This window comes from Pseudorasbora parva, chromosome 3 (genome assembly GCF_024679245.1).
Source record: "Pseudorasbora parva isolate DD20220531a chromosome 3, ASM2467924v1, whole genome shotgun sequence".
In the NCBI taxonomy this organism is placed as follows: domain Eukaryota; kingdom Metazoa; phylum Chordata; class Actinopteri; order Cypriniformes; family Gobionidae; genus Pseudorasbora; species Pseudorasbora parva.
The window spans coordinates 31975560-32002465 of NC_090174.1; the positions used below are offsets into that span (position 1 = coordinate 31975560).

The 26906-nt window shown below is 38.1% G+C and overlaps 1 protein-coding gene across 2 annotated transcripts in view; it reads right to left on the reverse strand.

The window, feature by feature from the left end:
• Nucleotides 1-26906, reverse strand: part of fras1 (Fraser extracellular matrix complex subunit 1) — a 149537-nt gene that overhangs the window by 70700 nt on the left and 51931 nt on the right. For both annotated transcript variants that reach the window (XM_067438432.1, XM_067438431.1), the window contains exons 8-20: nt 24378-24479; nt 23450-23641; nt 21957-22046; nt 21520-21558; nt 21270-21417; nt 17832-17978; nt 17072-17206; nt 11275-11418; nt 8609-8749; nt 7909-8049; nt 3972-4139; nt 437-577; nt 167-310 (exon numbers count right to left, since the gene is read on the reverse strand). In XM_067438432.1, the coding sequence (XP_067294533.1) occupies nt 167-310; nt 437-577; nt 3972-4139; nt 7909-8049; nt 8609-8749; nt 11275-11418; nt 17072-17206; nt 17832-17978; nt 21270-21417; nt 21520-21558; nt 21957-22046; nt 23450-23641; nt 24378-24479 (1732 nt within the window). The remainder of the gene's footprint in view (nt 1-166; nt 311-436; nt 578-3971; nt 4140-7908; nt 8050-8608; nt 8750-11274; nt 11419-17071; nt 17207-17831; nt 17979-21269; nt 21418-21519; nt 21559-21956; nt 22047-23449; nt 23642-24377; nt 24480-26906) is intronic.

Below are 26906 nucleotides of genomic sequence, written 5' to 3' on the forward strand. Positions count from 1 at the left end.
ACAATACCTGAAGTGCCCTTTGAACACCAAATCCTCCCTTGAAGGCAAATGTGCCCATTTGACACCTTAAATCCAGACAGGTGCAATGGCTTTAGATCAAAGGTGTCATTTGGAAGCATTTTAGCAATGCTTTGGTGATGGTCAGGGAAGATTGATTTTCACTCACCGTTGCAGTAGCCCACAGCATTCAGATATTGGCCCTCAGGGCAGCTGGTTCGGCAGTAGCCGTTATGGAGACTGGCATGGGCAGGACAGGCTGAACAGTCAGCCTGAGACGGGCCTGTACACTCCCTACATGATGGATGACAGGCTGAAGGGAGAGGAAATAATGAGCATAACATTAGATTCATAAAAGAGTCCATTGAACTTTATTAATCCTCAGGGAAATGGTCTTCTTATGTTTGAAGGAACAGAACAGAATAACACCCATAAATACCTTGGCAAGTACGGTCCTGAACATGGAAACCATGAGGACATTTATCGAGACACCGCTCTTGGTGAAGGATACTGGGTCGTACACAGGAAGTACAATTCTGGAAACTTCCACCAGTGCAGCCTGAACATGAGCTGTGACATTCTGAAAGAGAAAAGGAGGGAGAAAGTGATGGTTTTAAGTGAAATATTATTGTTAAAGACTTAATATGAAGTGAACACACTGAAACTACGGAGCGGAAACCACAAAGACTTGCTTAAGTAGTCAAATTAACCAACAACAACAACAACAACAACAACAACAACAACAACAACAACAACAATAATAATAATAATAATAATAATAATAATAATAATAATAATAATAATAATGGTCGGTCATCCAGGAAAGGCTGTCGCTTTACATTCATTTAGTTATTTATTTATTTTTAGTGATGTCCCGCCTCTTTCATCTCTGAACTACAAACTTTATCACAATTTAGCCATCACAGGTAAATATATTTAAAAAATTGCAATAAAAATCCATAATATTGCTGTTTTTACAGTTTTTTAAATCAAATAAATGCAGACTTGGTGAGCATAGAAGACTAAAGCTCTAATCAAAAGCTTTGAAGTAAATGTGTGTGTGTGTGTGTGTGTGTGTGTGTGTGTGTGTGTGTGTGTGTGTGTGTGTGTGTGTGTGTGTGTGTATGTGTGTGTGTGTGTGTGTGTGTGTGTGTATGATATTGACATACAAAAAACGTTTAAAGGTGTGCAATATTAATTAAGTTATCAGGTAAATTGGTAAGCCAAATTCATCAAATGGCTCAGACAACTGTTTTGTAGACATGATGCTCAATCTGCCTTTAAGCTTTATATGTAGACAAAACGCATTTCCTCTAAAAAGGCTGTCAGTCAGACATGAGCCATGTGCACACGGCTGAATGAAAGCAGTAGGCTCCAAAAAGAAAGCCTGTCATGGGTGTGAAGTCTGAACTCGTCTCCAGTACTCAATACCAGATTAAATGTGAACACACACACACACACACATACAAACATAATAATTGGAAAATACAAACATACAGAGGCCCTTGAAAATCTTCTTGATTTGATGTAAAGCCCTTAGGACACAGGTGTCAACAGCCATGCTCCAATGTGACCGAAGTTGTCTTCTTGTCTTTAAATTATTTGTCTGTTCAGCCAGGTTGCATTGTCAGTCAGAACAAAGGGGTTTATCTACTCTCGTAATTCAGTACGTTCCCAAAAGAAGAATAGTAGGTGTGCTAAATACTAACCCAGACAATTTGTATTCTATTGAATGAATTGGAGACAAGGCTAAGCTTTCTGTTAATGCAATTCAGACACACAATAAACATGCCTAAAGGCCTCACATATTGATCATTTTTTCTTTTAAATCACATTTCAGCCCATGGGGTGTGTTTTGAAATGGAGCCAGAAAGATGGGAATGGTGCATCAGTTTTGGAGGTTTAAAGCACTCTTAATGAATTTTTAAACACACAGCATAGTTTAAAAGTCTGAGACAACCTGGATACTGACAATTTTGTGCTTGACCTTTACTTACACTTGCATGCAACTGAATAACCCATTTCTACTTTCATTCACGTTACCTTAACAAGCTATTGTATGAATAGACAGTAGCCCCAACCAATTACATTAAAGTCATATGACAGCAATATATCTATTTCATTATGCTTAGAATCAAAATACTTCTTGGATATCTTTGAACAGTCTGTTTGTATTTCTTACTAAATAAATACCACTTGATTTCATATTTTAATGCAAAAACTTTGACATTTTTAATTGTAATTAAAGTGTTCGAATACTTCTTGAGTTTGCAGTATATGAAAAAAGTATGACTTAAGTATTTCAATGCATGGAGCTGTAAATCACCATATAATGATTGCTATTAATAAAGGTATTAATGGTTGCCCACACTTAAATTAAAATTGAATTGAGATAAATTACATTTGTGTTTACTTTTAGATCAAATAACAGTCAAGTTTTAATGCAAGTAATTATTGTTCTCATTACACTATTGAGTCAGACTAACACACACACAAACATAATAAAAGAAAAATACAAACACACACGCACGCACGCACGCACACAGTCTGCAGAGAGACTGTCTTTAGAGGGATTTACAGATTGGAATTTCCTCTGCATGATATCTGATCCTTCAGCACATCCACACACACACACACACACATGCGCGCACACCCATTCACACACACTTTAGACAAGTAGCCCTGAGGAAGCTCTACATTTGTCTGAGCATGCTGGCTCAACACAAAGGTCTTCATTGAAGAAAGAGGGGCTTGTCATCATTATATTATTGAGCTTCATGACAGTGGACCCATTGAATGAACACCCCGTTGGCCACTTCCTCAATACCTTCATCTGCTTTAACGGCAACTAAAACGTTCTTTTTTTAAAATTCAATAGGTAAGCTTTCATGAAATGCTAATTTTGTCAATGCATTCATGATCCAACAATAAGCAATACTTTAACAGCATTTATTAATCTTGGTCAATGTTATGTACACTGTAAAAATTCGGGTTTCCAATTGAAAATTTTCTAGTGACTGATCAAATCTGAATTTTTCAGTTGGCCAAATTGAATTTCTGTGAATTGATGGAATTTATTTCACAGAAATTCAATTTGGCCAACTAAAAAATGTAGTCTCCATTTTCTATTGGAGAGCTGCATTTTTTTACAGTGTAAGGTTATGAACAAAAACATATTAGCAATAAACAGTATATTTATACATTTACATACAACTTAAAATGATATGCTTCATGAGACCAAATTCATTAAACAACTGAACCTCATTGTATAGTGTTACTAATTAATTGAATTTAATTTAACATTTCATTATAAGCTATTTCAGATACAATTGCACAAATAATTTGATCCTATTGGGATAAATTAAAAACTGCACAGCATTTCAGTTTTATGCACCGTATACTGGAACCAAAACTCCATCAAGTTCTCAGCATGTGGGAACATCATAAATACAGAAATGATTCACTGTGCAAAATTCAGACACCATTCGACATGACTTCAAAAGCAAATGTAAACCTTATTTATTGCTATGGGAGTGAGGTATTGGTGGTACTATAGAGATAGAGAGCCTCTAAGTCTTGATGAACATCCTACAAGCAGATGTTGATATTCTGTTTAAGTGTAATTAATTTTTGTGTTCCTGTATGACGGCTCACAACAGAATGTCATTCTTAATCCTTTTTGGTAGGATTTGGTCGGGATTTGAATTTTAAATGAACACCCCCTGGAGAGTGTATTTAACATCCTGTACAGCAGCCCTTGTGTATCTGGAATACACTGCAGATCTTCAGTCATCAAGGATAAAGACACTGGTAATAGCTAGTGCAAACAACCTGCAGCGTATCACTCAGCGCGACAGCTTGCAGATTATTTGCCCAGCGTTTATCTTGCCATCACTCTATAATCAGGGAGCTACTTAGAATCAAAAATCATGTTCTTCATGTTGACAGAAAAATATGACTTCTTTTTTGCTCACCTCTGCAAGTTTGATCTGTGTCAAGGTAATGCTGTGGCCTGCAGGCAGACGTACAGGACCCGTGAGAGACATGTCCATTCTGAGGCTGCAGAACTTCTTCCTGTTTGACACACTGCATGCAGTCCGAGACGTCCGGACCCACACAGACCCTACAGGATGCATGACACCCTGCATAAAGAAGGAAACGTGTTGAAAATAATGTCCACATGCACGCACACACAGGTGTGTCTCAAGATGGGTATGACAATATTTTTTCTAGAGCGGCAGTACAGTCAAAACAAACTTTGTTGCATTATTTTCTTGTCATCACTGAAAAGCTGTTTTGACATCATCTGTATTATAAAAAGCGCTATATAAGCAAAGGTGACTTGACTTGTATGTTTCTTTGACTTTAACGGACCTTAATTTATGCTAATTATATTAACTTTAGACTAAACCTAGACTAGCCATTTCATGTTATACCTAATACATATAATTAGACAATTGTCACTTTATAGCGGCTTTTTCGAAGGGACCAGGAGGTACACCCACTCCATTTATGAAATTCTAATTTCATACATGGATCCACAAACGTTTGTTTTTCTACTATGTTGAGGACTTTTTACATTGACTTCTCTTGTTTTTATACTGAGCTAATGATATTATCTATTTTTCAGTTTACATTAAAGGTGCACTATGTAGTATTTTTGCAGTAAAATATCCAAAAAACACTAGGCCGGTGTTATATATTTTGTTCAGTTGAGTACCTACAATATCCCAGATGTTTCCAACTATTTGTAAATTGTGAGAAAATTGCTATTTTTAACTAAGGACAGGGACGTTTCAACATAGCGTTTGAGGGAGTCGCCTGTCAATTGCGGCATATCTGCGTTACCCTCGGTTTCGGCTTTTATTTGGCAGGAGCCCTTTTCTCTTAGCAGTGTGAACAAGTGAACGCACGGAGTAACGTCATAACATCGTTTTAAACACACTTAAATGTATCTAATATAATAAACAGAGCTGCATTACCTCAAAATCATAACCGGAAGAGCGGAGCAGTGCAGGCGCCCGGCGACTGTCTCCCGTCCCTTCATAATAAAAGTCCCGGTATTCGCGAACACCGGCAAAGGTCGTGTATTCCAGCCTGAATTCAGCTCGCGTGCAGACAGGGTTGCCAAGTTTTTACAACAAAACCCGCCAACTACTAGCCCTAAAGTTGATAGTTGTAGGTCTATCCAATTGATGTCTTTCCTGGTTCGGGTTGAAACACGCACAATAATTACAGCCCAATGGAGCAGTTTCAGACTCATATTCGGACGTCAGGCTAGGGCAATTCCTTTTTTGCTTGAGCAATCTGGTGCTTCTGAATCAGAGCCTGTCAGTTATTTTATTATTTGTTAAAGTATTTGCTATTGACTTTTCAAATGCAGCGTTTTGTTCATATTGCAGCATATTGTTTGTCATTCTTATGATCAAATATGCAGAGATGGATTCATGTTTACAAACATAGTATCCTCTCTTCTGCCCTTATAACTTGTGGTGAAAAGATGAAAAATTTAGATACACTACATGTTCTGTTTCAGACTGGGCTGTTCAAGTAGAGCTGAAGCAGAAAGCAACCATTGGGCTTTCAAAATGGCCGCGACCTGCGTACTGTAAACACAGATGAGTATCAGGTTCCAATCGAGCTTAGTTATCTGCATTTTCAGAATCCGACTCGGGCTCAAACTGATATAGTAAATCTGATGACATTATTAACTGTCTTTAGTTAATTGCTTTGCAAGCTGAAGTTGATGATTACGGTAAGAGTGTGTTACATATTCATCACAAGCTTGAGGTGTTTTCGGCTAATCACAGCGCAGTGAGTCAGCTGGCCAATCAGAGCACACTATGCTTTTCGGAAGGAGGGCCTTTGTAGCAATTGATGTGTGTAGAAAGACATATAAGAGTATAGAGGAATAAGGCACAGCATGTGAAAAATAATGTTTTTGTTTTTTTGTTTTTTTTTTACATTAAAGGAAGTGTATGTTAGCCTGACAAGCCAGACCCACCAAGATGTTTGGTCTGGAAACTCACCATTGACAGGGCTCAATCTGAGGGGCGGGATAAACGGTAGTCTTTCAAACTCCCTCTTCACGCGATAGGATAGCGCTTATAGATTAAACATTCACCGTATCCGGCCGGCAAAACTCCGAATGACTTCAGTGCCGTTCTTTGTTCTTTTCTCAGAGAAAAGCTTAACTCCAAGTCTTTCAGAGTCACGGTCAGAGCTGATTCGAAAGACCGCCGTTCGCCAGTTTCTGTGTTTACTAGAAGCACGCAAACGCAACTCGGCCGTCGTCATTATGGCCCCACCCACCGACTCTATACACGATGTGATTGGCCCGGCAACAGTTAGGCGATTACAGCTCAGAAGGGTATTGAGAGTTGCTAGACCACACTCGCTGGCAGATTAGATTTGCTGCCGCAAGGGTGTGTCTAGATTTCTAGGCTAAGTCTATGTAAGACTGTGGCCAAAACTGGTACTGCAATCCCTTTCAAATGACTGTAGAGCGGTGTATCCCCCTCCCCCTGACTCGAGGTTGCCAGATCGGCTCCAGGATCTGCAGGAACGTTTGTAGAACTGCAGCTGTGGTAACTAGAGCAGATCTTGCAACCCGGATGCCGAAACACTACTGACTTCGTGATTGGTAGATAGGTGGAGGGTGGAGCTTCAGGCCCAAACACAACATGTCAACATCAACATCAGTTGAGGGCTGCAACAACAACTTTTAAATATCCTGGCCGGACTACTGTTGTCAGTGATATAAGTATTTGAAATTAACATGATTTCTTAAAAGATTACTTCAGCGATTAGCATTATCAGATATTAACATTTCTACTACATTAATGACCCAGTTTAAATACAAATTCATCTTCCCAGCGCTGAAGTACTCCTTTAATGTCTAGTGACATATCAGAGCCATTTTATTATTAATTGAAATACATTTTTTACATACATTTCCTTTAAACTAAAGCATGTTATAGATATAATGATCTTTGAAAATAGCATCATATGACACCTTTAAAGAATTTATCAGTACACTACTACACTACTAATATTTAGCAGCCCGTGTCATGTGATCCTTCAGAAATACTTCGAATAAACTGATTTGCTGCCCATGAATCATTTTTAATTATCACAGTTGAAAAAAAGTAGATTTTTTTGTTAAAAAAGTTTAAAGAACAGCCTTTATTTTGAAATTTAAATATTTTGAAACATAAATGACTAATTTTTCATTATATATAAATATATATTTATATGTGCATACTGTATATTCAATCTACAACACATACATTTCAATGAACAAGCAGTCTGAATCTCCACACAGAGTTAGAGTAGGTTATGTATTCAGGACACACACACACTCCGCAATGCAGTACTGATTGACACACCAGGGCAGGGGACAACTACACCTAAACGGCTACAGGTAATAGATAACCCCTACAGAACAAAAGTACTCGCTTTCCTTTCCTCACTACCTTACAATGCAACCTGTTATTACTGCAGTCTATCTATCTATCTATCTATCTATCTATCTATCTATCTATCTATCTATCTATCTATCTATCTATCTATCTATCTATCTATCTGTCTATCTGTCTGTCTGTCTGTCTGTCTGTCTGTCTGTCTGTCTGTCTGTCTGTCTGTCTGTCTGTCTGTCTGTCTGTCTGTCTGTCTGTCTGTCCCTCCATTTAGTTGTGTCTTTTTAAAATTCAGACCAACTTTAAAATTAAAATTTAATGATGCATTGCATCATTTAGTGAGTGGTCGAATCAAATCGCTGTTTAGTAATAACCTAAAACTCTTCGGGACAGCGCATCTATGATCTATCGTGTTTTATCATGACCCAGTTTCCACAACATCATGATGTAACAGTGGGAGTGGGAATATTAAAGTGGTATAAATGCAGCGTACTGTGACAGTGTCCCTCTCTGGAGAACAGACCCTCTCCACAGGACTCCACACACTGGCCTTGGTTCAGGATGAGAGACTTTGAGCAGGAGATGCAGTGAGACACGGCTGGCCCTGAGCAGGACACACACGAACTGTGGCAGGCTGGAAGAACAGCAGAGGCATAGTTTAGGACAGGAGATTTAGTAGACATCTCATGAGATGAGAGCAAAAATAACCAACCTGGACCTCTACTAACCTATAACCTTTCAGGGGCAATTTCATCAAGCCGGTTGATAAAAATGTAGCTTTAAATACTTTAACACATCTAACATAGCTACTTCAGAACGCCCTCTCATATTCAACTGCAATCATTGGCCACAATGTATGCACTTTCTTATGAGCTGTTTAGGTAGGGAATCTTGCCAAAAAAAGATGTGCAGATAGATTGTACACAACTTCATTATGCTAAGACATGACTATTTTCTAACCCATGTGGTTTTGCTGAGAAAAAATAGGTAAGACTTTTCAAGGGACTGACTTTAAATGACAGGGAAACTTTCCAAAAAAGCATCTCTGGCAATGAAAATGGGTTTCAGAATGAATGCTTTTTTCAATTTGCTAGAAACAAGATTTATGATTTTTGGGTTGCCAGTAAAGCTACGTGGAGGTGTTGAACAAAATATAAAACAGATAATTTGATTTAAATAAAATACAATTTCACCTTGGCAACGGCCATGGTCATCCTTGTAATACTGCGGTGGACACTGTGGTACACATTTCCCAAGATGCAGTGCATGTTCAGGGGGGCAGCTCATGCAATTGGGGTTGTCAGGTTGACAGGTTGCACAGGAAGGGTCACAAGCTACAACAGGATAAAAAAATATATAAAAATGTCATATATACTGTATATATAGATAGACAAACAGTGGGTACGGAATGTATTCAGACCCTCTTACATTTTTCACTGTTTTGTTATATTGCAGCCGTTTGCTAAAATCATTGCTAAAGTTCTTTTTTTTCTCATTAATGTACACACAGCACCTCATATTGACAGAAAAACACAGAATTGTTGACATTTTTGCAGATTTATTAAAAAAAAAAAAAACTGAAATATCACATGGTCCTAAGCATTCAGACCCTGTGCTGTGACACTCGTATATTAAACTCAGGTGCTGTCCATTTCTTCTGATCTTGAGGTGGTTCTACACCTTCATTTGAGTCCAGCTGTGTTTGATTATACTGATTGGACTTGATTAGGAAAGCCACACACCTGTCTATATAAAACCTTACAGCTCACAGTGCATGTCAGAGCAAATGAAAATCATGATGTCAAGGGAACTGCCTGAAAAGCTCAGGGACAGAATTGTGGCATGGTTACAAAAAATGTTCAGCTGCAGTTAAGGTTCCTAAGAGCACAGTGGCCTCCATAATCATTAAATGGAAAACGTTTGGGATGACCAGGCCCCTTCTTAGAGTTGGCCATCCGGACAAACTGAGCTATCGGGGGAGAAGAGCCTTGGTAAGAGAGGTAAAGAAGAACCCAAAGATCACTTTGGCTGAGCTTCAGAGATGCAGTGTGGAGATGGGAGAAAGTTGTAGGAAGTCAACCATCACTGCAGCCCTCCACCAGTCGGGTCTTATGGCAGAGTGGCCTGACGGAAGCCTCTCCTCAGTGCAAGACACATGAAAGATTGCTAAAAAAACACCTGAAGGACTCCAAGATGGTGAGCAATAAGATTCTCTGGTCTGCTGAGACCAAGATAGAACTTTTTGGCCATAATTCTATGTGTATGGTATGTGTGGAGAAAAATATCACCTGTCCAATAATGTTCCAACAGTGAAGCATGGTGGTGGCAGCATCATGCTGTGGGAGTGTTTTTCAGCGGCAGGGGCAGGGCGACTGGTTGCAATCGAGGGAAAGATGAATGCGGCCAAGTACAAGGATATCCTAGATGAAAACCTTCGCCAGAGTGCTCAAGACCTCAGACCAGGCCGAAGGTTCACCTTCCAACAAGACAATGACCCTAAGCAGACAGCTAAAATAATGAAGGAGTGGCTTCACAACAACTTTGGGACTGTTCTTAAATGGCCCAGCCAGAGCCCTGACTTAAACCCAATTGAGCATCTCTGGAGAGACCTGAAAATGGCTGTCCACCAACACTTACCATCCAACCAGACAGAACTGGAGAGGATCTGCAAAGAGGAATGGCAGAGGATCCCCAAATACAGGTGTGAAAAACTTGCATATTTCCCCAAAAGACGCATGGCTGTATTAGATCAAAAGGATGCTTCTAGTACATACTGAGCAAAGGGTCTGAATACTTAGGACCATGTGATATTTCAGTTTTTCTTTTTTAATAAATCAGCAAAAAATAATTTATATAATATTATTATAAAATCAAAATTTTTGTGTTTTTCTGTCATATGGGGTGCTGTGTGTACATTCATGAGAAAATATATATATTTTAGCAAATGGCTGGAATATAATAAAGAGTGAAAAATGTAAGGGGGTCTGAATACTTTCCGTACCCACTGTATAATGAAGGCAACGACACTTCTACATTGTAAAATGATTTAAATAAAACAAAGAATATGAAGTATGTTAAGCATGTTTAATTTAGTGTTTACATATTGTTTCTGAGTGAAAATTATTAAAAAGAAATACTGCACCAATTGTTTAAAAATTTAGTAAAACCCCATATGACTAAAATATGCAATTTAAAATAAGAAACAATAACATTCATAATAGAACAAATGGATGCAAAAAAAGCCATAGTATTTTCAAAGTCAGCATGTGATTACGAGATCTAAAGTGCTCAAACCACAAGCTATTTTTACCCATAGTCAGAACCCAAAAAACCTCCCATCAACATGATTCTTTCTTATACTAAAAAAGACAAGCTGAATCTGTGGCAGCTTAAGTTCTCTCGCCGCAAAACAGACATTTAGAGTGTCATTCTGCATTTGCTGTAGTGTTGTCGGGCTGAAGCTTAAACGCATTTGGGGTGACATTTGGGAAGCAGGCTTTTGTCTCGATTTAGCAGGATATTATCAACAGCAGTGATAAGACAATGAATAAGGCCATTAAAGTCATTACAATCTGACTAGTAAATACTACACCAGATACATAATCAAAATACTTCATATTTATATTCAAATAAAAAATCTATTAAATTATATAAAAATTACTGAGTGCACGGTAAGGCTGGAATTCACTACACAGTGTAATGTTCGGCCTTCTGTTACTCAAGAAGTCATACTATGCACCAAATTTTACTCAGAAATGTGTTTAATTAAAACATTTATTAAACCGTTTAATTTCATTATTAACCAAAACACAAACAAACCCACAATGAGTAACTAAAATATGAATTGTGCCCATCATACCATAACAGTTGCCTTGACTAGCATAAAAGCCTAAGCCACAGTCTGAAACACAGAATCCGTCCTTTAGTAAGTGAGAGGAGTCTGAGCAGGTCAAACAATCCTGCGGCCCCGGCCCCTGGCATGATGAACAGGAGTCATGGCAATCTAAAGGAGAAGAAGTCAATAACATGTTCAAATCAAAGTGAGTGAGGAAAACTAAAACAGACGCACACAAGCACACACACAACATAAGCCGGATTTACAAGGTTACTTTATGTTCTGGTCTTGTGTTGGCTTTTCTGTGAGGAATAAAAGTGATTTAACTTTAACTGTGAGAGAAAACACATCAGTCAGACAAGAACAAAAGATGACCTCTCTGAGGGAACTTGTAAAGGGTACCAAAAAAAAGACAAGAACACACCTGCATATATAAACAAAGTCTGGAAATTTGAAGGACAAACAGTAGCATAAAGATGATGCTGCATATGTGCATTCAAATACATAAACAATATAATTTCACAACAGCCTGGTGTAGGTAAAATAATAGTATTATTTTTACATCAAAAATCAAATAAAAAGACCTACACTGATTATAGCCCTCTGATTTGAACGCTCTGTTTGAAAGGGGCGTCTCTGATTCAGTGTAAACACCCACTGCTGTGATTGGCTAACATATTTGCATTTGAAATAAGCATTACACATGGAATCCTCTCTGATACTTTTACTACATTTACTATTACAGCTGTTGAAAATAACTAAGCGTGAAAGCTGTTTATTATAACATTACATTTAGATCTATGGCATTATATTCAGATTGTGACATGAAAGGTTAGAGTGATGAGCATTGTAGGCGATCACAGACATGTTGAGTGCATTAATGCAGTGATCTCGTCATCGCAACTCGATTTCTGCACTCTAACGACATGCTTTCATCATAACTAACAGTGCAAACACAATGTAAATAAGAGATTCATTGATTCTAACAGGAGTTTTGGTGAGAGTCCAGAACTCAGTCACTGATAAATAGCTTAATTGACAGCTCCAGTAATTGTAAAGGAAGCTTTCTTTTATCGCTTTCTATATATAATTTAATCACAGTTTAAATAGATTATTTATAAGAAACAATGTGAAGTGGACAGTTCAGTCATTGGTTTGATTTATTGACACATAGACAAAGAACATCTGACTGTACATGAATCATTACATATCAGAAATCACTGATTACAGATCAGGCATTAGAATTAACACAGTTACTTAAAAGTCTGTTTGCAAAGCCTGCGCCAAAATTGCAACTGATTTACAGAGAACCCACAATTAAATGTACCCAATACAAATAAATAATGCACAACTGAGACATTAATATTGTTTTTAAAAAAACCCACAATCCTAGCATTAGGATTCTTTGGACAGTAGTTATTTTTAGTCTAGATCCTATATAGCTCTTCTGTCCTCGTCATCTCACTGACACGGCAGTGGGCGGGGCCAAAGTTGCAACGATGAAGTAGGTGTTTATTTTTCTTTCACCTATCTATGAATAGATAGCCCTATTCAAGTCAATAGTCATTCTCTGGGCTTGGTAAAAATTAAATCTGTTTTTGGACTAACAAGGACGTTTTCAGTTCTAAAAATTCTGCATATTCTTATTGTATTATGACCTCTTATATGTCAAAAGCTCAAGGAAAATTAGATTTCTCAGTTCATGACCCCTTTAATAAATATATCTTTATTTATTTTTTATACCATCTGGCTATTAATTTCCTAACTCAATTTGGAAAGGCTTGATTGGGCTTTGGGTAAATATGGAAGGAGGGTATTCTCTTAGTATTTTCAGTCATTTATAAGACCAAGTTATTTCCTTGGTGAGACCTGAATTTGAATAGTCAGGGCACTAACTCTCTCTAGCAAATTTACAGAACTGCTTCATATAAATATATCACACAAGTCTTAAAATACGTCAAACACCCCTTCAAAAAGAGAGAAAGAGAGAGCGAGAGAGAGAGATTTTACATGTATTCATTTATTTTACATTTTGCCTTGCATCATAATTTGAAGATTTTATGTAGAAATATTATTCAAATACTACTGTAATAACTGTGATTAATGAATAATTAATTATTAGAAATTGTTATGAACACAACAGAATCTATGAAAACATGTTGTGAAGCAAAAAGGTCACAAGACAACTTCTCTGATTCTTTGTGTGAGTCTAGTGCTCAGGATTAAACTACAGGTCTGGGCACGGCGCCCAGTGTGAAACGTTCATGGTTCTACATGGCACTTTGCCACAGACTCACACACTGGCACCAAACTGGCCCAGAACCCTGAGAAGCTGGAATGGGACCAAAATATTTTGACAGCCAACAACAGAGTGTGAAAAAGAGATGCAGCTAACCATGTTTAGTAGGTTTGGAAAAGCTTTCCAAGTTAGAAATATTAATGACAGCACACTTGGGCATGTCTGTCAGCACAACTCTTAAAAGTTTTACATGACTTCTTGAAACGCTGCAGATGTGAAAGAATACATTTGAAGATATCCAAGTAGTAGCATCATGTAAAACATGTTTGATAATGCCTGTTTGTGGTTTACATGTTACATGAGACATAATAAACCAAAAATAAAGTACATTATAAGGCACAGACAGAGAGACAGAGAGACATCTGAGGAACATCTGAGAGCTTCCTCAAGATTTCCTCTGTTTTTTGCAATACTGATTATATGACTTCGTACACATTTGCTTTTGCACTCCTTCAGAGAGAGAGAGAATGACTCATTATCACTTGATCAAAATGAAAAACTACATCATTTAATCCCCTAGTAAGACTGATTCTTGCTAAATCCACCATAATAGGCACAACCTAAGCTGGATATTTCTTCTCCATCTTGTCCCTTGTAGAACAATACGGTCCAATCTTAAGGAGAGGTTTATTAAAGTGTGAAATTGAATGAGAGTGGGGACTGGGGTAATTGCTGTACAGTCTAGTGCTTCCAGTCACAGACCAGTTAGCAGGTCACTAATGCACGATTCCCTCCAGATTGGATTGCTATAGACAGGCATCTTGACAAGACCTGGTACCTTTCTCTTGAGGTTGATTCTTATGCAAGGAGTGAATGCACTGCAGGTGCAGTAATGCTCCATCTGGCTTTAATAGCAAAGAAGAAATTGACCTTTTAGAGCTAACATGATACAAAATGTTGTACGACAGGATTTGCAAATCTAAATATAATCTGAGGGCATATAATCTAAAAAAACTGTTATATTTGATAATTGAATCCTGTAAGAATCAATTTAAAGCCCCCTTGATAAATAAAAAAAAGTATCAAAAATATATTGAACAAAATTATAAACGCAACACTTTTGTTCCCCCCCCCCATTTTTCATGAGCTGAACTCAAAGATCTATGTACACAAAAGGCCTATTTCTCTCAAATATTGTTCACACATCTGTCTAAATCTGTGTTAGTGAGCACTTCTCTTTTGCCGAGATAATCCATCAACTTCACGGGTGTGGCATTTCAAGATGTTGATTAGACAGCATGATTATTACACAGGTGTGCCTTAGGCTGGTCACAATAAAAAGTCACTCTAAAAAGTGCCGTTTTATCACACAACACAACTCCACAGATATCGCAGGTTAAGGGAGCGTGCAATTGGCAGTACATTCAACCGGCCCAGCATTTTTAATGCACAGAGATACCGTGACGAGATCATGATACCTATTGTTTTGCTATTAATCCATGACCATTACCTCATGATGCAGCATGATAATGCATTGGCCCATGATGCAAGGATCTGCACACAATTCCTGGAAGCTGAAAACATCCCAGTTCTTGCATGGCCAGCCTAATCACCAGACATGTCACCCTTTGAGCATGTTTAGGATGTTCTGGATCGGCGTATATACGACAGCATGTTCCAGTTACTGACAATATCCAGCAACTTTGTATAGCCATTGAAGAGGAGTGGCCCAACATTCCACAGGTCACAATCAACAACCTGATCAACTCTATGTGAAGGAGATGTGTTGCACTGGGTGAGGGAAATGCTGGTCATACCAGATACTGACTGGTTCTCTGACCCCCCCGGACACCCCCAATACAGTAAAACTGCACATTTTAGGGTGGCCTTTTATTGTCCCCAGCCTGAAGCACAACTGTGCAATGATCATGTTGTATAATCAGTATCTTGATATGCCAAACCTGTGAGGTGGATGGACTATCTCGGCACAGGAGAAGTGCTCACTAACACAGATTTAGACAGATTTGTGACTATATTTGAAAGAAATAGGCATTTTGTGCACATACACAAATCTAACATCTTTAAGTTTAGTTTATGAAAAATGAGGGCAAAAAAGTGCTGCATTTATAATTTTTCCATGTATGTGTGTATATATTTTGTCCTCAAAGTTGATGTGTTAGAAGCAGGAAAAATGGGCAAGCGTAAGGATTTGAGCGAGTTTGACAAGGGCCAAATTGTGATGGCTAGATGACTGGGTAAGAGAATCTCCAAAACTGCAGCTTTTGTTGGGTGTTCCCAGTCTGCAGTAGTCAGTATCTATCAAAAGTGGTCCAAGGAAGGAACAGTGGTGAACTGGTGATAAGGTCATGAGCAGCCAAGGCTCAATAATGCATGTGGGGAGCGAAGGCTGGCTTGTGTGGTCCGATCAAACAGACAAGCTACTCAAATTGCTCAAGAAGTTAATGCTGGTTCTGATAGAAAGGTGTCACTATACATCACAGTTTGTTGTGTATGGAGCTGCATAGCCGCTGACCAGTTAGGGTGTCAATGCTGACCCCTATCTACCTCTGAAAGCACCAAAGGTGGAAAACCTTGGGTCCTGCCATCCATGTGGATGTTACTTTGAGATGTACCACCTACCAAAGCAGACCATGTACCTTTTCATGGAAACTGTATTCCCTGGTGGCTGTGGCATCTATCAGCAGGATAATGTGCCCTGCTACAAAGCAAAAATGCTTCAGGAATGGTTTGAGGAGCACAACAACGAGTTTGAGGTGTTGACTTGGCCTCCAAATTCTCCAGATCTTAATCCAATCGAGCATCTGTGGGATGTGCTGAACAAACAAATCCATGGAGGTGTGATGTTGTATCTGGCACCAAGATGTTAGCAGTGTTAGCAATTAACACTCTTGAGAACCTGTGGGGGATTCTGAAGAGACGAGTTGGGCAACACTCCCCATTAAAGATCAGGGCATTAAGGAGGTCATCATCCAGGAGACAGATGTGACAGTTTGTCATTAACTTATACACTTGATGCCAAGACAGGTCAGAGCAGTATACTTAAAATGATGGAGGACAAAATTGTCTAGTTTACTTATTTTACGGATATTACTGGCATATTTTTCTCTGTTTTTAAGCATATTTTTAATAGATTTTAATTTTGCCATCTTTCCATGAACTTTATTTTTGATTATTAAGAAAAAAACATGTTTTGTATTTGTTCAGAGGGGGTGTACTCATTTATCCTGTGCACTGTATATAATAATTGTTAATATATGTAATATTTACTTAATATATATTTTATATTTAAATAGATATGTTTAAATATAAATTAAATATATTTAACATTTGTGTTACATTTATTTTTGGCAACATTTTTATGATCGCTCCACAAATACATCAATACTGTGTTTTTAATTCTGCCATCTTTCCTTTTCAGCTACCTGGTGAGGTTTTCACAATACAATGTATGGACTCAAAAAAATGCATTCTCATGCATCATAAATGTACAGCAGAAGTTAACAGCAATACTGAAAGTCAAGACACTAAAAGTGAATGAAATGTAAACTGCATTTGACTTACTGAGACAGCGTGTGTGGTCCTGGAACAGTCCTCTTTCACAGGTGGTCACACATTGCCTGTCACTGAGGAGAAAGGACCCACCACAGGCTGTGCATTCAAAGTCATTCTCACAGGTGCCACATGATGGCTGGCAGGCTGGCAGGGAAAAAAAATAAGACAGGTTGATAGGGGTTGGGGGATACGGTTTGTGACTGTAATGATAAAACACTATGCAAAACCAGGGCACAAAAACACTGTAACTGATATTGTGCGTGTGAGAGTCTGTACATCAGTTTTTAAAGACAGGAAATTTGTCAAATGATGCTATAGCCCTCCGAAGTGAGGGGAAATTCCAGTGTTGGATCCGGTCTGTGTTTTGACTTGTTGAAATGACTGTGACAATCATGACTCATGTGCATGTACATGCACATCCACATACAGAACACACAAACACACACCAACAAAGCTATAGGATTAACTATTTATGGAAATCACCTAAAGCACAAGGCATTTTGAGGATTTAAAAAACCATGTTGTAAAAATATGTTAAGGTCAGAAGTGTGTGAATGTTGGTGGTAAAATAGGAGGAGGAGGAAGAGGAGGAGGAGGAGGAGGAGGAGGAGGAGGAGGAGGAGGAGGAGGAGGAGGAGGAGGAGGAGAATCAAGTGAAAAAGGAAAACAGATGAAGAACAGCAATTAATGCAACAAAACAAGCGTAGGCCGCAGAAGTATAATGGTAAAACACAATTAAAAAAAGGTTGCTGATACAGGTTGTATATACCTGCACAAACTTTGCCCTGAGCGAAAAAGCCTCCAGGACATGACTGCAGACAGCGTCCATTCATTAACAGGGCGGAAGGGTCCCGGCAGCTGCTACATTGATCTGGTGTGCCAGAGCATGTCAAACAGTCCTTGTGACACTGCACTCCTGCAGACACACACACAAAACGCACAGTCAAACTCCTCAGAGAACAGATGAAGTTACTGTTAACAAACATTCATTTCAACAAACTTCAACAGACTTCAGCTAGGATTCTCATCACCTCTGCTCTAAAAGACTTTATGTAGTCCTGCCCTGCCCTGCTCGCTATCTTCTGGTTTGATTTTTCACAGCATGAAAGTACGATTTTACGGATTTATGAATGAACCACTCATTTTAAAATCTTCCCAGTCTACTGACATTTGTTATATCCTCTTCAAACATAACAATACTCATGATGACTTTCATTAACTTTACAATAGGTACATCCACTTACATCCACCAGCTAATTACTCTTCAACAGCGTTGCCATAGAAATATAGAGAGCTACGGGGAAGTTCAAAGACAATTCTCAAGAGGGCTGCATGCTTGTTCTCCAGCACATATAAGAAAGGACCCAACTGACCTGCAGCTATTACAATAAATGTGTGTTTTACTAAGACATCATACAAACCCAAATGTCTCAATTTATTGTGAGCGCTTTAAATTAAGAAAAGCTGTTTTAGCCAATATTACATTATTAATATTTATGTGGTCAAAAGGGAATTTAAGCAAGTATGAGCACTCAACAAGCTCACAAGTCCAACACTTAAATACTGAGAGTTAAAACTGGTTTTGCGGATTGTGCGAAAATTAATCTACATATTTTCTACTTCAGTATAAACCATATACACTACCATTCACAAGTCTGGGGTCGGTAAGATTTTTTTAAGTTTTTGAAAAAAGTATCTTGCTTACTAAGGCTACATTAATTTGATAAAAAAAAAAAAAAAAAAAAAAAAAACACGAAAAACACTAATATTGTGAAATATCATTACAATTTTAAATAACAGTTTTCTATTCTTGTATATTTTAAAATCATTTCTCCAGTGTTCAGTGCCACATGATCCTTCAGAAATCATTCTAATGTGATCTGATTTGGTGCTCAAGAAACATTTCCATTATCAGTGTTTACAAAAAAAGGCAAATTTATTTTTGCAGGATTCTATGATGAATAGAAACCTCAAAAGAACAGCTTTACTGTCCCTTTTGATCAATTTAATGTGTCCATGCTGAATAAACATATTAATCTCTTTACAAAATATTGCTAATCTATTGAATGGTAGACTAAACCTTTATTAAACCAAATATTATTACAATACAGTGCTTAACAATCCATTACAAAGTCTGCGTTTCCCAAGCAACTAAAATTGTGGTTGCCTGTTGTGTGGCATCATAGTAAATTCACATATAGTCATGCAAATGAACCACCACCCAGTCTTTGGTGTTCTAATAAGGCACTTATAACTTCTCCACATGGTCCAAATGAAACTCAAGCCTCCAACAATAGAACCCTTTGGCGCCATTACATGGCACAAGAATTAATTCTCTAATCAGTCTCTAATGAGCTGTTAAATCCCTTACTAAGGACTTTGGTTTGCAGGTTTCTGGCTCTATCAATGAGGCCAGAGAAAGATACATAGAAATAGAACAATGTAGGAAATTAAAGGTGCATTGGTGATTATTTGATGATCATTCAAAAATTTTGGAGCGGCCTGCAAGCACAAGGCCAGACTCATATCCAGAGCAAGAAAATGAAAGCTCTAAGTCTTTATTATTTTCTGACAATCCCCCATAAATCACTTTTAATTAAATACTTTAGTGTGTGCAAATCAATAACTCTTGGTGAAAACTATCCTACTTTCCATTTTCCAGATGAGGTAAGCATTTTCTTTTTTACCAGAATGACCTTTGAGACTTCCCATCGATTTGAAAAATGTACTTGTTTTGAGTGCAAATGTATTATAATATGGTCACTTGCAAGTAAATCCTACCGAATCACAGCATTTCTCACAGTAACACTGCAAGTCATTATGTCTTCCGACAATCTATCTGATAAAACACTGATGCCGGGCTCCTCCTGTTTCTCACCACAGGCAATCAAGTTAACAAATGGTAATATGCATACACATTTTCATTGCCATATTGAAAAAATCTGGACATTAACCAGCTAACAAACCATATCACCACGCAAGCTGCTACTTACCACATGTGAATAATAATATAGTGCTGTTAAATATAGAAGGGGAAAAAAGGGGACACGTTAATTCCTGTCCAAAGTGTGAGAGAAGACTATTCTGTGTTTAATTGCTACATTAGCATAATCTTATAAGCATGAACACAGAGATGTGCCACCAACAACAACCCACACATGTATAAACGTCCAAACAATTTGCCCTGTTTCTTCATATATTTATATATTAAAAAAAATTCTTCTTCTTTTTTTTTCTTCTTCTAAAATTCGCATTCATGGGTCTATATATCACATAATAGTTGCTTCAACTCGCGGATATGGAAAACAACCAGCGGGAAAAAACGCAGACTTGGCAACACGTGCAGTTGAGTTCTGTTGACATATGACAACTAATGTTATGCGTCGCTTCGTTGCTCTGATTGGTTGTAGGTCTATCCAATTGATGTCTTTCCTGGTACGGTTGAAACACGCCCCATAATCACATCCCAACAGAGCAGTATCAGACTCATATTCTGACTAGAATTGAGGTAAGTTCTTTTTTTTCTCATTAATCTACACACACCACCCCATATTGACAGAAAAAAACAGAATTAACTTTTTATTGTCATAAAGGTAAATATATGAGTGTCACAGCAAAGGGTCTGAATACTTAGGACCATGTGATATTTCAGTTTTCTTTTTTAATAAATCTGTAAAATGTAAACACAAACATTTTCTCTTTCCTTTCTCTCTGTGGTCTTTTCTAAGAGAAAGAGAGAGAGAAAGATGTATGTTCCTTCCCGCAGCCTCTCTGGAAGTCACCAGGGAAATTTAGTATATAGAGCAGACGCGAGTCTCATGGGTGCCGCAGAGCTAAATAACTACGTTATCTAACCAAAATATAATCTAATACTATAGCTCTCATCTCTCTCCCACTGAGAACAACTATGTTTTATTTTATGGCCAAGGAATTGATCCTTGGAGGACTGATAAAGAAAGATTTTTAGAGCAATTCAAAAATGTTTTTTTTTATTATATAAAGAAAAACTGTTGAACTGGGAATAAAATAATGTAACGTTCTTTATATGTAAATAAATTAAATATCCTTTCTCTAATTTATAGTATAACCCCAATTTCACTGATTTTATTGGAACATATTCATAAGTGAGTGTTGTAATTAACAACAGTGGCTTGCAATTCATCACTGCTATTAGACAAATTAGCACAAATATAGATGCATGTCTCACCTGGATTGCAATCCGGACAGCACTGCTCACTGTGCGGTATAGTTAGGGTTCCCAATGGACAGGTGGGACAAGAGTGCTGATAACAGGTCACATGACCCTCCTGACACTGGCACTCACGACACGGCCCTTCTCGGACACTCTCCAGATTCTGAGACACAAAAGATAGAAAAAAAATTCTCAGACAACACTTCGGTTATAATAGTATTTATTAATCTTGCAAACCAAGAACTAAGTTCTCCGGTTTACTTACAGTGAGGCGTCTAAAACTCTTGACATATGCTTTTCGAACCTAAGTGGACAAAGACATTCAGACTGAGTGATTGCGGTAATTATTTACTAACTATCAAAAGCTCATTGTAGACTATTGTTCAAAAACGTAGGTTCAATTTGTAGAAATGTATACTTTTATTGAGCAAGGAAGTAATAAACTGATAAGAAGAGACAGTATTTATAATGTTACAATTTTGTGGGGAACATTTTATTAATCAAAGAATTCGATCAGAAGAATCAGTAATTTTTATATATATATATATATATATATATATATATATATATATATATATATATATATATATATATATATATGTGTGTGTATAAAAACTGGAAAAAAAATTACATTTATTTTAATAATGTGGATATAAGAGCACTGAATGTGATTTAAAGAAGGTGGCAAATAAAGCTTCATACCTTTTGGTCTGGTAGTGAATATGTACAGGAACTGGTTGTTGTTTTACACTCTGGACAGCACTTCCCAGGTAAATGGGCCAGTTTTTCTCCCTGGCACAAGGTGTGAAATATGATCTCATTTAATTTCAGCATGAAACATCCCCAGGGGAATGATTAGCTATCTCACACAGAGCCACAAATCTCTAATTACATCACATTTCCAATTCTACTTCTAAGGTTCTTTATAGGGGGCTGTTATCAATAGTAATTTACATTCATGAGAGAATCTTTAGTTGTGTCTGTGTAACACAGTTTGATCACCAAAGTCATGGTGGTCTTACGGGCCGATCAGCAGATGTCCGTGAAATGTGGAGCTACAGATGGGAAAGACTGCTTGATCAATATTTTCAAAAAGACAGATAAGCATCTGTTGTGCTTTCTGTGTTGTTTAATTAGATGCTCGATTACTACTCAAAGAACAGAACCTCACACCACTTCACTGAAAAAAGGTTTACCTAATAATGTGCTTCATGTGAGAAATCTAAATTTACACCAACAAAACTACATATCAAGCTATAGTTGACCCAAAATGTTTTAATGTAAATTCAGTCATACTTTAAAAACCCACATCGTTCATCTTCAAAACACAAATAAAGATATTTGTGATAGTCTTTCATCATTTTTGTTCATCAACTGAAAGTCAATGAAACCAACACTTTTACATATCAAAAAGCAAAAAGACAGGATTGGACCAGTTTAACCCCAGTCTTCTGAAGAGACGCAATCGCTTCATATGATAAACGTTCAATTTAAGGTTTTATCACAGTAAAAATATCTAAGAATGACATGAGCTGAGTAAATGAGGACAGAAATGTGTATGTGTGTGTGTGTGTGTGTGTGTGTGTGTGTGTGTGTGTGTTGGGGGGGGGGGGGGGGTCATCCTTCTAAGAGTAGAAATAGCCCCAAATAATTGCATGTTACCACTTTTTACGACTATTTGTACAATAGTTTTATGCACCAGAATATATATCACCTTTTAAACCTAAAGGAGTCTTTCCTTTTTAACATTTTTTAATAAACTTCTATTATGAACTCTGTCTGCCATGACCTTACAGGAGTTTATAGGACTTCAACAAACATTTAAGTCAGAGTTTCCTCTATAAAGAATAACCTTTACTGTGACTGTCCTGGATTTAGGCCAAAAGTACAATTAATAAGTGATAAATCTTCTCAACCTTTCAAAGCTCCTTATGATTAATAGAGAAGCGGAAAAAATATTGATTGAATATTGATATAATTCAAAACCAGGACAAATGACCAGAGAGATAATGTGCCCCATATTTTAAACTCTCTAGTATAGTTCGCCCTAATAATTCTCAACATTTTAAATGGCAGTATATAGGGCATCCCCCAGCTGAGCTTGTTAATTGTTTCTTTTAATGAATAGGGCAAGCATGTGTCTCTGTTCATGGCTCTGCATTGAAATGTGTTCTCTCTAAAATTTGGACACATACCCGTGGGCACTCTGATCTGGCACACTCGACCCGTTGGCACAGCACCTGACCCCGTTCACACACGCAGAACTCACAACCCGTGGCATTCCACATATCGCCATGGTAACGGATGATGCCCTCATAGAGGCAGCTGCCTTTAGACGTAACACAATCTTCACAGCACTGGCCAGCTCGCTTGACCTTTGCCTGACCCTGAGAAGAACACATGTTAGCATGAATCATAAACGACCACACTTGATATCATGCACATCAAATAGTTTGACTTGTGCCTCAGCTTGTAAAAACAAGCTGAGGCACAAGTCTATTGTTTAAATACACAAGTCTATTGTTTAAATAGATATTTTTTTAAGCCAGCATATTTCTTTAAAGACCCCACATTATTGTTTTACAAGTGGGAAATTTTAGGAATTATGAAGTTTGGGCGAGAGCTACTGGGCTCATCCCTATATAGAAAAATTGCCAGTAGCTTGGATGAGAACAATACGTTTTAACCAATATTATTAATGCCAACTTGTATCATTTTGATGGACGACATGAATAAAAAAGCTATACAATTCTAATTTTGATCTCATTTCATGGTCTTTAAAATGTTACACTTATTAAGGTAAGACATAAAAATAAAATGTCTTTTCCAGCTGATCATTATTTTAAAGCACAGTTGCATAAGATTGTACATTTTGTATGAAAGTAAAAGACTAAGATGGAAAATACCAAACAGACAAAATGTGAAATATATAGCGCAAACAATCCTGGATGATGAAAAATCGAGAAAAATCCAAACTGTCACTTTCATGCTAAAGAAGCATAAACCACAAGAATCAAAGTGAGATTATATCAGATTGTAAAAGATACTAATCAGTTAGCCATCAGCTTCTCTTCTGTGATGTCTTTGACATGAAGTGTTGGAGTGTAATGGATTTCTGCTGACCTTATCACAGTGGAGTGGAGGGCACTTCTCTGTTTGACAGCGGGACTGACCATGATCACACACACAGGTAGTACAGCTACCCCTCTGCCACTGATCACCATGCTAAAAGCACACACATACACAATAAAGAATTCAGTGTCAATGGAACATGTACACTGCAGAGCCAAAATATTATGACCACTCACAAGTGAATTGAAAAATGTTGATCATCTCCTAACAAGTTTACGTGTCAAGGTCTGCATTTATTAGATGCTCAGCAAACAATCAATTCTCATAGTAATTCTGCTGGATGCAGGAGAAATGTAGCCTGACAAGCCAGACCCACATCAAGATGTTTGGTCTGGAAACTCACCATTGACAGGGCTCAATCAGAGGGGCGGGATAAACGGTTGTCTTTCAAACTCCCTCTGCATGCGATAGGATAGCGCTACCACCAACCAGAGCAACGAAGGTGAAGCGGAGCTCGTTGATAGATTAAACATTTGCCGTATCCGGTCGGCAAAACTCAGAACACTCCCTTCTTAAGAATGACTACAGTGTCGTTCTTTTCTAAGAGAAAAGCTTAACTCCAAGTCTTCCAGAGTCACGGTCAAAGCTGATTCGAAAGACCGCCGTTCGGCAGCTTCTGTATTGACTAGAAGCACGCAAGCGCAACTCTGGCGTCATTATGTTAAGACCCGCCCACCGACTCTATACACGATGTGATTGGCCCATCAAGAGCTTGGCATTTACAGCTCAGAATGGTATTGAGAGTTGCTAGACAACACTCGCGGGCAGATTAGATTTGCTGCCGCTAGGGTGCGTCTAGATTTCTAGGCTAGGAGAAATGGCCAGGTGACAAGAGACTTTGACATGGGCCAAATTTTTATGGTCAGATGAATAGAGGATCTCTAAAACAACAAGGCTTAAAAAGGGTTGCTCCCAGTCAGCAGTGGTAAGAATTTATCAACAGTGGTCCGAGGAGGGACACACCACAAACCAGCAACAGGGTGTTGGGCATCCAAGGCTCATCAATGCTCAAGGGAAATTAAAGCTATCCTGTCTGGTCCGTGACAATAGAAAGTCAAATGTGGCATAAGAAAAGTCAAAGAAAATTGTGCATTGCACCCTGCTCTGTACAGGGCTGCAGTCCAATTAGAGTCCCTATGATGACCCCTGTCCACTGTAGAAAGCTCCTACAATGGGCACACAAGTGTTGAAACTGAACCTTGAAGCATGGCAAGAAGGTAGCTTGGTTCTATCAGTCCCATTTTCCTTTGCATTGCATGGATGGCCATTTACCTGGGGAAGTGATGCCACCAGGAAACACTGTGGGTAGATGACAACCGGTGAAGTGAGTGTGATCCTCTGGGCAATGTTCTGCTGGGAAACCCTTGGTCCGGCAATTCATGTAGATGTCAATTTGACACTTTCCAGCTTCCTAAACTTTGTTGAAGTCCAGGTACAACCATTCATGACAATAGTGTTCCCTAGTGGAAGTGACCTCTTTCAACAGGTTAATGCGCTTTGCCACACTGCACACATTGTTCAGGAATGGATTGAGGAACATAATGAAGAGTTCAAGGTGTTGTCCTGGCCTCCAAGTTCCCCAAATCTCAATCCGATTGAACATCTGAAGGATGTGCTGAACCACCAAGTCTGATCCACTACAGCTCCACCTCAAAGCCTACAGCAGTTGAAGGATCTGCTGCTAAGGACTTGGTGCCTTCTGGGGGCTTGTACAGTCCATGCCTAGAATGCTCTGCTATCGCAGCACACCCTAACATTAACATATTAGGCAGGTGGCCATAATATTTAAGCTCACCTGTGCTTGTCATCAATAGCTTCAGTGTTTTTAAATCTATGTAACATACAAATCTCACAGGAAAAAGACAAAGCCCATGTGTGCTATACACCATCAACGCCTCTATTGAATTTCACAATTTAGATGGCATCTCAAAGCTGTTCAAAGCTTTAGCAGTAGAAAATATTACAGCACATAATTAATTTAAAATAAATGACAATTTCAGCCAGTGCTGTCGTGAGCAAGAGAAATACAAGAAGGAGATGAAAAGACTAGTGAATGTTATCCTCCCTAAATCCTTGCTTTGCTTTCGCACAATCCACTGTGATCAAAAGAGCTGAATTCCGTTGAGTGGGAGATGTTCACTGAGAGCACAGCGGAGAGAGAAACAGTCCTAAATGGCATGCTGATTGAGTGATTTTGGGGACGGGTTGTGTGTCTAAAGAGAGGTGTTAGTACTGCGGGGATGTAACTACATAATCAGGGCTGAGGGGATCAAACGGAATAATTTACGAATTAATCACTAAAAAATATATGCATATGATTCAATCATGGTCTGAATACTCGATGTCTATCAAAATATTGGCTCTGGTGCAACTGTATTAAAGAGGACATGTATGTGTGTCCATCACTAAACTGTTGCTCATTAGTGGTATTTTTAGCACATTTAATCATATTCTTCATCTTTAATTGATCTTAAATACACACTCCATTCATTTAAATGTATATAAGTTATGCATATACAT